Source organism: Conger conger, chromosome 13, assembly GCF_963514075.1.
Source record: "Conger conger chromosome 13, fConCon1.1, whole genome shotgun sequence".
Classification (NCBI taxonomy): Eukaryota; Metazoa; Chordata; class Actinopteri; order Anguilliformes; family Congridae; genus Conger; species Conger conger.
In genome coordinates this window covers 30,419,855-30,434,018 of record NC_083772.1, presented here as the reverse complement: position 1 = coordinate 30,434,018, position 14,164 = coordinate 30,419,855, and the positions used below count along the sequence as shown (strand labels likewise).

General features: G+C 47.7%; 1 protein-coding gene across 1 annotated transcript in view; it reads right to left on the bottom strand.

The window, feature by feature from the left end:
- lrch3 (leucine-rich repeats and calponin homology (CH) domain containing 3) overlaps positions 1 to 13,227 on the bottom strand; it is a 26,449-nt gene extending 13,222 nt beyond the window's left edge. Inside the window, 10 exon segments of the mRNA XM_061218045.1 lie at positions 1 to 69; positions 763 to 795; positions 798 to 882; positions 1,390 to 1,483; positions 1,797 to 1,906; positions 2,162 to 2,298; positions 3,051 to 3,156; positions 3,390 to 3,516; positions 4,250 to 4,394; positions 12,924 to 13,227. The exon segment at positions 1 to 69 is cut by the window's left edge and continues 74 nt beyond it. Of these exon segments, the coding sequence (XP_061074029.1) occupies positions 1 to 69; positions 763 to 795; positions 798 to 882; positions 1,390 to 1,483; positions 1,797 to 1,906; positions 2,162 to 2,298; positions 3,051 to 3,156; positions 3,390 to 3,516; positions 4,250 to 4,394; positions 12,924 to 13,167 (1,150 nt within the window). The 5' untranslated portion in view covers positions 13,168 to 13,227.
- Positions 13,228 to 14,164: the final 937 nt, after the last annotated feature.

The window sequence follows — 14,164 nt, the reverse complement described above, 5'->3', positions numbered from 1 at the left end:
GCCCGTCCTCCTCCTCCTCCTCGGTCGTACAGCTGTCGATGAAGTCGATCTGCTCCAGGTCCGTCTCCGCTGGGGGGGGACAGGCAGACACTATGAGAAACCAGCACTGGGACAGACACACAGCTGCCCCATTCGCACAAACCCTATCTCACCTGCAGAGCTGTTTCATCCTGTGTGCTGACGGCAATGCCTTTATTAGTGAGGCTAAGCCCACTCATTCATTACATCCATTTTATGCCATTCAAAAAGGGTGTAACAGGGAGCAGCGATGAGTCAGTAGAGATGAAAGGGAATCTGAATACAAAGGCATCAAATGTGACCAGGGGTTTTAAATTGAAAAAAATACTTAGCCTATGGTAAATGGTAAATGGTAAATGGTTGTCATTTATATAGCGCCTTTATCCAAAGCGCTGTACAATTGATGCTTCTCATTCATCCATTCATACACACACTCACACACCAACGGCGATTGGCTGCCATGCAAGACGCCGACCAGCTCGTCAGGAGCATTTGGGGGTTAGGTGTCTTGCTCATGGACACTTCGACACAGCCCGGGCGGGGGATCGAACCGGCAACCCTCCGACTGCCAGACGACTGCTCTTACTGCCTGAGCCATGTCGTCACCCATACACATTCATTTTAAAAGGTATCTAAGCATGCGGATTGAATTATCTCTGTGTATGTGTGTTTTTCCAGTGCTTTCCTTTAAGGAACTGGAGGCGGGGCACACACACAGACTCCGCCCCTCCCTGTTGCTCTCACCCGTGCCATTGGCCACGAGGGCTGCCACTCGCTCTCCTCCCGCCCCCTCTCCCTCCTCTGCCGCTGCTCCTTGGTGATCTCCGCCACGCGGAGCGGCAACTCACACAGTTCCTCTGAGGGCTGGAGAGAGAGGGAGGGAGAGAGGAGATGGGGAGATGGGGAGAAGGGAGGAGGGAGGAGGAGAGGAGGAGAGGGGGAGAGGGGGAGAGGGGGAGAGGGAGGAGGAGAGGAGGAGAAGGGAGATGGGGAGAGAAGGAGACCAGATGAGTGAATAACTGTAGTGCAGTGCATGTTGGTGCAGGGCCTGTGAGCTCCTGCCTCGCTGGTTACAGAGGCTGAGATAGGGGCTACTGCTCTCTACATGCTACAGGCAATAGTCTAGAGCAGGGTCGGCAACCCTGGTCCTGGAGAGCCGGCTGGCTTTTGTTGTTACTTGGCATTAATTGATCAATGAAAGTCGTTGATTACACAGTTAACTCACCTCCCCTGGTTTCTTGGGTCTGAATCGGTTGCTTATTTTAAGGTGGAGACGAAAGCCAGCACACCCTGCGGCTCTCCAGGACCAGGGTTGCGGACCCCTGGTCTAGAGGCTACATGCTACAGGTTACAGTCTACAAGAGAATTCACCTCGTTGCCTGACCACCTCTTGTCCCCACTGTCCACACTGTTAAAGCCAGAGTCCAGAGCTCCATACGGGCGCCCAGGATACAAGTCCTCCACACTGAGAGAGAAAGAGAGAGAGAGAGAGAGAGAGAGAGAGAGAGAGAGAGAGAGAGAGAGAGAGAGAGAGAGAGAGAGAGAGAGAGAGAGGGGGGAGAGAGAGAGCGAGAGAGCGAGAGAGAGGGGGGAGAGAGAGGGGAAGAGAGTGAGTGAATGAGAGAGAGAGAGAGAGAGAGAGATGCACCTCACTGCACCATCCACACTCTGTGTGTGTGTGTGTGTGTGTGTGGGGTGTGTGGGGGCGTGTGAGGTGTGTGTGTGGGGTGTGTGTGTGTGTGTGTGTGTGTGTGTCTATGCGCCGATTTTCTTCTTACCAGGATCCGAAGGCCAGTGGTCTCCTGTCAAAGTCTGGCAGTTCCGGCGTAGTCTTACATGCCTCCATATTCAGATACTTAAATATGTGAATCTTCCCCTTTATACAAATCTGAGAGAGAGAGAGAGACAGACAGACAGATACGAACAAATATTAACACCCCATTAGACCCACTTCTCCTATGGATTAAGTACCATTTAGTTTTCCTTGGAAACAGCACTATTCACTTGGATACAGCACACTTTCCTTGGCAGAGCATTTTGCTTATTCAGGCATGGTTCACTCATCCCAGTATGTCTGATACACACACATACAACACTACTCTGGGTGCATGTGTGTGTGTGTGTGTGTGCGTGCGCACGTTACCTGTGCCGGTGGGCTCTGTAGGGGGTTGTTGTCCAATACGATGCTTTGAAGGTGACGCAGGTTGCGGTAACACACTGGAATGGACGTCACCTTGTTACAGGAGAAATCCAGACGCACCAGGGGGAGTTCTGCCAGCTCTGTGTGAAAACATGTGAATACATAATCATTTAGGGCTTTCCTGACTGCTATTTAATTCAGCCCTGCTGGATATAGCATTTACAAACCATGGAAATCAGATAACAGGAAGCTCCTGACTGGCCAATAATAACAACCTTGCTGAGAATGCATTCACAGTAACTGGTTATGATTGGTTAATCTGATTGCACATGAATTGCATTTTGTTTTGCAACCAGTATTTCTAATTTTTATTTTTCTCTCCAAATTTTCAACGCCTATATGTATTCTTTCTCCTGTTCTATCACAAAAGATCAAATTTGGAGTGCACAGACACACCCCTTATTCCCTTCTTAACTCTTTCCATGCTGCAGTTCCTGGGCCTCATGTTCAGACTGTAATTCTTCAGCTGACCACAGGTGTCACTGTTGCACACTGAGGCGAGAAACACCCTGCTGAACGATCACTCAGACCACAGCAGGACTGACATGCTCGGGAGCCAATACAGGACTGACAGCACGTTAGCCAAACGCGCCTCTCAATACCCCCAACATCTTTACAAAAGAATGGGCTGTGCCTCCCTCTGGCGAAGGCAAGGGTAGCAGTGGCTAGTTAGTGACGATTCATGGCAAGTACCACTTTTTAGGATTCCTGTTCCTGTCACTCCCATGCTATCATGAACTGTCCTGAAGTGAAAGACCTCACTCTGAGCTCCAGGGCTTAGAGGTCACTGTGGAGGGCCCCCAGGGGCATACACTGAGGTGAATGTGCTAACCTGAAGGCAGGCGCACCAGGTGATTTCTGCGGATGTTGAGGTCCCGCAGCACCTCCAGTCGGCCCACCTGGGCAGGCAGCGTCTGGATTTCATTGCAGCTCACGTCCTGGCAGAGAGGAGAGAGGAAGAGGAAGAGGAGAGAGGAAGAGTGGTGCATTTACATCCAGTATGACACATCCTCAGAATAGTACAGTGTATCCTCAGTATAGTATAACAGTACAAGATTAGTAGTGTCAGGCCAGTGTCAGGCCAGTGTCAGGCCAGTGTCAGGCCAGTGTCAGGCCAGTGTCAGGCCAGTGTCAGGAGACTGCATGTGTATCCTCAGTGCGGCTGACTCACCAGCTCAGTGAGCTGCCTCAGCTGGCCCAGTTCCTCAGGCAGAGACACCAGCTTGTTGTTGCAGGCGATCAGAACCTTGAGAGGCAGACTGCAGACTGGGGCGGGAAGGGTGGTCAGCTGGTTCCGACTGGAGAGGGAGGGATAGAGAGAGACAGGGAATTATATATGCGTAAGAGAGAGAGGGAGGGACAGAGAGGGAATTATATATGTGTATGTGTGTTCAGTGATCCTGTGTCAGAGTGTGCAGGTGTGTGCTCAATTATACCGTGTGAGTGTGTGTGCTCGTGTGTGCAGTGATACTGTGTGAGTGTGTGTGCTTGTGTATGCAGTGATACTGTGTATAAGACAGTGAGAGTGTGTGTTACCTGATGTTGAGTGTGAGAGTGTGTATTACCTGATGTTGAGTGTGAGAGTGTGTGCAGTGATACTGTGTGAGTGTGTGCTCGTGTGTGCAGTGATACTGTGTATGTGCTCGTGTGTGCAGTGATACTGTGTGAGTGTGTGTGTGCTCGTGTGTGCAGTGATACTGTGCTCGTGTGTGCAGTGATACTGTGTGAGTGTGTGCTCGTGTGTGCAGTGATACTGTGTATGTGCTCGTGTGTGCAGTGATACTGTGTGAGTGTGTGTGTGTGCTCGTGTGTGCAGTGATACTGAGTGAGTGTGTGTGCTCGTGTGTGCAGTGATACTGAGTGAGTGTGTGTGCTCGTGTGTGCAGTGATACTGTGTGAGTGTGTGTGTGCTCGTGTGTGCAGTGATACTGTGTGAGTGTGTGTGTGCTCGTGTGTGCAGTGATACTGTGTATGAGACAGTGAGAGTGTGTGCAGTGATACTGTGTATGAGACAGGGAGAGTGTGTGTTACCTGATGTTGAGGTACGTCAAGGCCTGCAGGTTGAGCAGACTCTCGGGTAGGGAGCGCAGGCAGTTCTGGTACAGGTTGAGGTTCTCCAGAGCCACGAACATGCACACCTCCACAGGGAGGTCCGGCAGCCGGTTCCGGGACAGGTCTGCAGAGAGGGGACGGGTCAGACACCATGACAGAACCCTGCAAAACTAGTACCTGGTCAGAACTGGGTCTGGCTGTGACAAGCCTAGCTTGGATTCACTGTAACTTTATTTATGGAAGTCTTTATTTGTGTCTTATTTATGGAAGTGGATATGTAGCCCAGGAGATCAGCAGTTTCTGAGATACTCAAACCACCCTGTCTGCCATCAACAATCATTCCACGGTAAAAGTCACTTAGATCACATTTTTTCCCCCATTCTGATGGTTGATGTGAACATTAACTGAAGCTCCTGACCCGTATCTACATGACTGTATGCATTGCACTGCTGCCACATGATTGGCCAATTAGTTAATCGTATGAATAAGGTGTAATAAAGTAAAAATGTTCCTAATAAAGTGCTCAGTGAGTGTATTTTGTATTAATGGTTTTGTTTTTAGGCCTTTTTCAGCTTTATTGGACAGTATAGTATGGAGAGACAGGAAGAATGGGAGCGAGAGAGAGGGAAAGTCATGCAACAAATGTCAGACGGTCGGATTCGAACCGCCGACGTCGCGGCTCGCAATGAGCATGCGGTCAGTGCTCTACAGGCTGCGCCACCGAGACACCCAGTATTAATGCTTTTTAGAGTGTTAAATTAATATGTACACAGCTCCGTGTGTTTCTGTTGCACACTTTAAGTTTGCATAGCTATCAAACACCTATAGTATATTACTTCAGACAGAAACAAAAACATGCGACAGGACACCTGGGACATGTAGTCACTTGAGGGCAGAGCGTTGACCTCCCACAGCAAGTTGACGTGGTGCTGCTTGCGTGTTTGTGACCGAGGCCTGCCCCAGCAGCAGGGCTGGCTGCGCTGTAACTCAGCCCTGGTGCGCTACGGGGTGCAGAGCTACGGGGATCTGCATTCAGCACACAGCGTGTGTTCATGTGCAGTGAGTGCCCATTTCAGCAGGTTAGAGAGAGGCCTCTCACCTCGGAGTGTGTCCTGTGCATGGTGATGAGGAACGGGTACAGACTCACTCACAGACACACAGGCCTGCAGGAGCACGGTCGCACGCATTTATACACATGCACGCACACACACAAGCGCTTACACACACACACACACACACACATGCGCACGTGAAGGCGCACGCGCACGTGAACTCGCACGCACACACACACGCACACTTACATGCTTACAGACATGCACGCACGCACACACACGCACATACAAGTACAAACACATGCATGTGCACACGCGCACACACACGCACGCACACAGATGCACGCACACACACGGCCACACACATGCATAAACACACTATAAATACAGCTACAAATAAACACACACGGCTATAAATATCTGGCGATTAGAACAGAAAGTTCAGAGAAAGCGGGGGCGCTGTTCCCCTCACACCCCGGGCGGAGTGCGCGGCTCTTTAGGGCCGTGTATAAATAACGCACAGCGTCTCTGAGCTACAGCTGCTTCCTCTGAGCCCCTGAGCGCTAACAGACCTGTACACGCAGTCCCAGAGACACAGCCCCCTATTCCACTGCTCTGAGCCCCTGAGTGCTAACAGCCAGCCCAGTCCCACAGACACAGCTGCTGAGATGCGGCTCTGAAGGACACACTGTGGAGAGATACTGCACCAAGAGCCTACGGGAAACAAGGATCCACCTTCCCGGCACAAGCCAAGGCCTTCCCCTCATTTAAACCTCAAACTCAGTTTGATAATGACCTTTTTTCTGAGCAGTACGATGAAAATGAGAGTTCATAATCAGAAAGCAGACAAAATTGTGTCAGACTGCACGTTGTTAGGCTTTTCCCTGCTTTAATGCCAAAGTTATGACGCTCCAAAATCGACACAACGCCCACAATTTCCACTCGAGAGTCACTTTCTGGGTCAGTATCTCTTGAATGACAATTCCAATGAGGCTAATGTTCAGCATGTTCTCAGTTGAACATATAAAGAACATTTACACAAAGTTTGAGCAGTTGGAGAGGTCACCCCCTCCAGACTCGGTTGATACTTCACGGTTAATGGGACGTCAGAGCGTTTCCGCTGCGTTTTCCACGCCGGGTCGAGCAGTAACGCTCTCTAAAGCACTTCCCCCTTTTTTTCCTCCTCGAGCTCGTGGTAGAGCCTGTTGCAGGGCGTGAGGACCATGTGATGTTTATCTGCCCGCTCACACAGAGCGGCGTGGCACAGCGCACAGCTGGCCCAGTCTGGACGGCCGCCAGCCGGGGCTTTAGCATGTGAAAGTGCGTCTGTGCTGCATCTGACACGCAGAGGCTCACAGCGCGGTGACACGCAACACGCAACCGAGGAGACTCACGCGATAACACGCGCATGTGTGTTTCATACGTCTCCGATAACACGTCTAGTGTTCCCAGCATGTCGTCCTTATGGAGTAATCATCTGCATAACTGAAGTGATACAAAAACACAGTACATACACACATACATATGTACCGTGTAATGTATTTGCATGTAAATACCACTGAAATCCAAACATTTCTCAGAGCTCATGTCTGTGCATATGACAGTGTTATGGTATGTGCTAAATGAATGCTTGCGAGTTCTTGTGCATATTTCAGTGCCAGTGTATTCATCTGTAGTTGCAAGTGGCCGTGTGTTTGTTTGTGTGGGAGGTTAAACAAGAGTGTTGGCGCGTGTGTGTATGTGGGTGTGGATGTGTGTGTGTATGTATGTGAGCGTGTGTGGATGTGTGTGTGTGTGTGTGTGTGTATGTGTGTATGTGAGCGTGTGTGTGAGTGTGTGTGTGTGTGTGTGTGTATGTGAGCGTGTGTGTGTATGTGAGCGTGTGTGTGTGTGTGTGAGTGTGTGAGTGTGTGTGTGAATGCGGTGCACAGCGATGGCTTTTCCAGCTCCTGCCTATATTTATCCCTGCAGCTGTGAGTGAGATCCGGGATGCAGGAAGGGCTGCTAACAGAGTCGTCTACCTCATCCGCTGGACACCCACGCACACCGGCGCACACACACACACACACACACACACACACACACACACACACACACACACACGCACACACGCACACACACACACATACACACATACACATATACATACATACACATATGCACCCACGCACATATGCACACATACATACACACACACACATATGCATATGCACGCACAGCCCTGCGCATACACACACACACACACACACACACACAAACACGCATACACACACACACATATACACACATCAGACATTAAGACAGACACCTGAGAGAGGAGCAGCCCCAGCAGACAAAGGGCCTTTGTGATAAACACAACAGAAGACCCATATTCACTGCAGAACCAGGGAAGCTGAGACGCTGACACAAACACAGGCAGATAGGCTGGCAAACACACACACTACACACCAGGGCAGGCCTCAGCGATCGGAGCCCAGCGCGGCTCTCTCCAACAGAGTCCCCCAAGAGCGAGAGTCCCCTCTGCAGAGCTCAGCTCTCCTCTTCACTCCTCTGCTTTTCTCTTCCTTTAAATCCCGCTTTCCTTGCCTCCTCCCACTGCCTCCTTCATCTAGTGAGAGCAGCACAATGCCCCTCTCCGCCTGTCTGTGCTCCCCCTCTGCCCTCTCTCTCCAGTTAGCACACATCACAGAGCAAATGCTCCTAAAATGGGAGCGCCATAGAACCCCGGCTGAAGCACACAACCGGAGCGGGGAGAGTCAGGGGATGTCGGCATGAACAACACCAGCGCTGAACTGTACACTGATACAGCCACCTCAGTCCAGCCAGGAGGCCTCCTTAAAGGAGAAGCTAAACACAGCTATGAACTTCCCTCCCTGCTCTTTATATGGTCATGTGCACATATAGCACAGCTGCAAAGGGAGCGACCGCAGCTAGCCTGAGTCCTGCTAGGAGCAGGTACAGGGGGCTATGCTAACATATTTTCCAGAAGAAGCACATGTGCTTCTACGTTGAAAAATGTTGGCACACTAATGCATCCCAATAAGTAGATGTGCTCCAAAATATTTTTTCCAGTTAGCAAGCGTCAATTCTCAGGAGCAAATGCTCTTAAAATGGGAGCACTGCAGAGCCCAGAGGTAGTGAAAGAGGATGTACGTGGCTTACGATGGTGATGAGCAAGTATTTATGTATGCGTGACAAGGGGAAGCCCAGTTTACTCATAGCAGTAACAGCGCACAGCACATCTGTGTATGAGATAAGGACAGAAATAGCTTGTTGGCTTGGCAACAAACAAAGTTGTCATTTTATTCGGGGGCTAACAACTCTGAACAATTTCTCAAAACCACACTGGGTTAAAATGTATTCCTAAAACAGAAACACAACAAGCTCATGGAACTGCTTATCAGGAACAAATTTAGGAAGTAAGGTCCTGTTCTCAATCGTTCTCTGAAGCCTTCTTCATCCATCTTTAATAAAAGCACCATCCTCACAGCATTCTGAAATATGAGAGTTATATTCTACATACAAATGTGCACAGGCCTTGCTCTAGCCATACATGTGCCTGGTCATATGAACAAACTCACAGACTCTACGCTAACGTTTCTTCCGAGCTCTTAAGTTTTCATTTTAAATTTAGGAGCACACCAACGAATCCCAATGTCTAAAAGTCCACCCAAATTTAGATCCAGTTATCACACATCGATTCTCAAGAGCAAACGCTCCTAAAAATGGGAGCGCCGTGGAACCCTGAAACATACAACCGCAGCGGATAGAGTCCGAGGACGTCAGCATGAACACCACCAGAGCGGTACTGTACCCTGATACAGCCACCTCAGTCCGGCCTGGAGGGGCTCTCCCCTCAGAGATCCAGCCAGCACAGATGCTGCTGTTGTGAGGAGCTGATCTCCCACTGCAGCGGGGTGGCTAGAAATGCGTGTGCGAGGGGATGACCCAATTTTGCAGAATCCTACAGAATAATTTCTAACACTTGCTCACTGAGCCAGTAGACCTGGGGCAACGAAGATGTACGTACTGAAGAGGAGGAGGGTGCATTGTAACTTCTGCTGGAGGGAATAAACCACTGCCAAACATGAAACAGCACTGGAACTGCGCTTTGATTCATCAAACCTGTTTTGTACACTTCTGCTTTGCGAACAAAGACCGGTGCATAGGCTAATTGAGAGAGAGGAGAGAACCAACCTTACTGAAACATCTCAGTGATCTCGAATGTGATGGCAAACATGTCCTTTAAACAGATCTACAAGAGCTCCTAAAGCATCTCTGAACTGGGGCTGGTTACGTTTGTCTTTTTCTGCCATCGGAAAAAGAAAGGAAGCAGCCGTTCATTCATTTAAATATCAACCTTTTTGTCGCTGTAAAGGCTCAGTAAAGAGACCACAGGGAAGTATGGGTAAATATAATAGGATTTTCCTGGTTGCTAACTTGCTAACTTGTAAATTTGTCCCCATGAACCGGCAATCGTTTGATATCCTCTTTGTTGAAGTCCAAAGCCAAACATGAAAGCACAAGTTAAGTGATCAAGATGGTGGCCCAAACATGGCAAGACACATCCATCCACCCTCTATGGTCTCCGATACCTTCACATCCATCTATGGTCTCTGATACCTTTACACCCATCTATGGTCTCTGATACCTTTACACCCATCTATGGTCTCTGATACCTTTACACCCCTCTATGGTCTCTGATACCTTTACACCCCTCTACGGTCTCTGATACCTTTTACACCCCTCTATGGTCTCTGATACCTTTACACCCATCTATAGTCTCTGATACCTTTACACCCATCTATAGTCTCTGATACCTTTACACCCCTCTATAGTCTCTGATACCTTTACACCCATCTATAGTCTCTGATAAGTTTACACCCATCTATGGTCTGATATCTTTACACCCATCTATAGTCTCTGATACTTTTACACCCCTCTATGGTCTCTGATACTTTTACACCCCTCTATGGTCTCTGATACTTTTACACCGCTCTGTGGTCTCTGATACCTTTACACCCCTCTATGGTCTCTGATACCTTTACACCCATCTATGGTCTCTGATACGTTTACACCCATCTATGGTCTGATATCTTTACACCCATCTATGGTCTCTGATACTTTTAGAGTGGACTGTTGCTTTGGGGCAAATAGAAGAAAAGCAGACATACACAGAGAGCAATGACTATGCGCTCCAATTCCCGTCACTACAGACAACACAGTGATCTGCACAGGGCCCTGAGCAAGAAAATCTAACACACATGCATACACATACACACACACACACACACTCGTACACACGCAGACGCATTCAAACATATATGCACATTGCAGATGCACACAGACACAAGCAGACACATTCAAATATATATGCACACACACACACACACACACCACACACTCACACACACACACACACACATACATACGTAGATGCATTCAAATATATATGCACATTGCAGATGCACACAGACACATATACACATACACACACACATTATACACACACACACGCACTCATTCATACATACACACACACACACACACACACACACACACACACACACACACACACACACACACACACACAGACTTCCACTGTACTGTTCATTCTAATACTTCCCAATAAGGCTGCTTTCGTTCCAAGTCACACCAGCTTCTCATGTGATCCTGAGCCCAGAAGATCTTGGTTAAACTCTCTGGTGTTGCTTAAACCCACCTCAATTTCGCAGGGTTGCATGCAGACAAGAACCTCTCTAAACTGTCGCGACAGTCTGCAAGCTGACTCTACCATGGGGGCAGGAATTGCCGAGAAGGGGAAGGACTCATTAAGCCTTTTACCTTGTTTTGATAAAATTGTGCCAAGAAGACGACAAGATTACGTTGTCTTGATTAAATATACGGGGTGGGCTGGATGTGCTTATCCATTTTGTAGTTTTTTTCCTCCTGATAAAACTATGTTCTCTATTGAGACTACCTCAACAGGAATAAGCACTGTCAAAGACACCTCCAACTCGCTTCAGTGACTGTTTAAGTAGCAGAACAAGAATTGCAGTTTTCAGTGCAGTCTGGGTATACTAGTCCGAGAGCGTGCAAAGAGCTGTCTATCTATCTGTCGTTCTCACTCAGTTGGCAGTTGGGCTCAGATAATAAAGAGCATAATTACCTTCATGTGACAGTGTGGACTGGTAAACACAAGGGCACCACCCACAGGGTGAAACTGCTCAACCCTCACCCTCTGTAACTCTCTTTACACACCTTTCTGCAATTAATACAATCCCTCCACCTCTCTTTTAACACCATCCATCCCTCTCCTCATCCAATTATCCCCATTCTAAGATTCTCCCCTTAGTCTTGCATTGATAATCTTTCACCGCAGTTTAACCCCATCAAACCCACCAATAACCTCCTTTCTTTCTGATAAGACTCAAGTTATTTATTTATTCTACTCCCTCGATTCCCTTTTCATCTTTCCCTTTCCTTTAGTTCTCTCCTGAAAATCTATCCACCCTCTTCATCCCTCTCTTTTCCCATACTCTGCTAGCTGATCTGTCCACTGGACCAAGTGACAGACTGGCTGACACTGAAACAGTTGCAGTGGACTGGGGGTCAGTACTGCATCGGCGATCAATATAACACTTTCATTTCACTGACCCACATTCAGACTGTAGAGGGGCAGCATGCCCATAACCCCGCAAAAAGACTGAACATATGAAATATACACTAGAACACAGCACCAAATAACTAAATGTGTGTGTGTGTGTGTGTCAGAGAGAGAGAGAGAGAGAGAGAGAGAGAGAGAGAGAGATATGCAGGAATGTGTATTGGAGTGTCAAATCCTAATCCCTGGCTTGTCAGTGTAACTCAACATCTGTACTGCCGTACAGGCGCGCACGGTTAATGTCAAGACAAATTAATAATACAATATTGCCACTATAACCCCGCCATGTTTTTAAACCACATTAAAATGTATTTAGTGTGACATGAAATCTACTATCTGTTGTCAGTCTTACGGCACAGACAATAAAGACATGTTAATAGGCCAATACACCAATAAATAGCAATCTTTGCCATCTTTAGCAAATCGGCGGCGTTTTGCAGTACGGACTCACCATGCGCCCGTACTCTGACAGTATGTACACAAAGGGCGGTTTAGCGGGTTACGCTAATATGCTGCAAGCTTTCTACTGTGCTGGTAATTAGTGCCTGTGAGATATTCTGACCCCAAAATTACTTTTCCACATACACTGAATATCATACCAAGCCAACATATGGCACATTTGCATGTTTTGATTATTTTTTTGTTATTTGCAACAACCATAACCTCGCTAGGAAGTGAAGCTAGTTAGACAACTTTGTGCAGTCCGAAAATGTGTTATGTGTCAGCCGCTCTCACACTCGTGTTTACCAGCTTGGGTCTGTACGCCACAACGACCATTAGCCAACTTGGCCGATTTACGTATCACATCACAGCATAAAGCTACATCCACTTCAAGCCGGCTATCTAACATGCCGTTCCCCGCAGTAAGAGTGTCGGGAATCTATTCCACCAGTCCCGGGCTATCCCAACCCTTTCCCCGCCCCAGATCGCTGCATACCGGCCCGGGTAGTGTCTGAGAGATCGTGGTTGGCGGCGCTTCTCGGGAACTCCTTCAGTTTCCTGCCGCTGAGGTTCAGGCAGCCGGTGGCCGCAGCTTCATCCAAAGCCCTGTCCAGCGAACGGTTCCAAGAGGCGGGTCCCACTGCCCCTGGTCCGTTACCGGGGGCTACTGACACTCTGGTATTGCCGACCGCAAAAGTGGGTCCCGGGCTCTCCGTAGACAGCAATACCGAGGCCGCCATTACACAGCTAACTCCCACCGTCTCTGTTCCACACAGCCAGTCGAGTTGTTCCACGCGTGCGCAACAACTAGGGGCAGTTTGAGGTAATGGACAGAGGACTGGTCAGTAAGGGCATTGAGTATGCGCTTAGACATAAAAAGGGTCGGGACGGGCACATAAAAGTGCTCTGATTTGAGTGTCGTCATCTCGAATGCCGGAAACTGATTTCTGAAAACATAAAATTCCAAACAATCCAGTGCACAATGTGACAATACTATGAAGCCAACAATGTAACAAGGAATAGTTTATACGCCTTTCATTTTGTAGTCTGAACTGTATGTTAAATAAATTCTGCCCCTTCTCTGAAAGCACAAATGTGGAAAAATGCTATCCCGTTGAAAAAGTTTATGAAAAAGACGGTATGGTAGTGGCTGGTGTATATGTGTCAGTCGGGAATGTAAACAAACTTTAAATGATCACATTACTGTTGACTGTCGTGGTTAGGGTACTGGATTTATTAACAAATGTTCATGGGTTTTGAACCTCATACTATATATTGATTTCATAATGGTATTGACAACTATGTACTAAAAATACAAATATAAAAAAATATGTATTTGAACAATGAACATTACTTTTTTAATCGCTTTGAACTAATACATGTTCATATATTAGTCTGAAGACATCATTGATTATTTCATATTTATTATTTGTGGAATGTGATATGTGCAACAATAAATAAGATACATGTTCCCTTTCACAACTTCTGAAATATGTGACATTTCTCAAATATTTTAGAAAGTCTGAGTGAAATACTTGTAAACGCAGTATCTTATTTTAGAAATTAGCCACATTCTCTTGCGCTTTCATGGCAACAGCTGTAACACTATCTGTCCCTTTTGGAGACGCTGTCAGTGGTGTTAAAAATAAAAAAAAACTACAAAACCTGAGGCTCGTGTGATTCGTTTTACAATCACAATGTAATAATCATCAAAAATGATCCCCAAATACCAAAAAT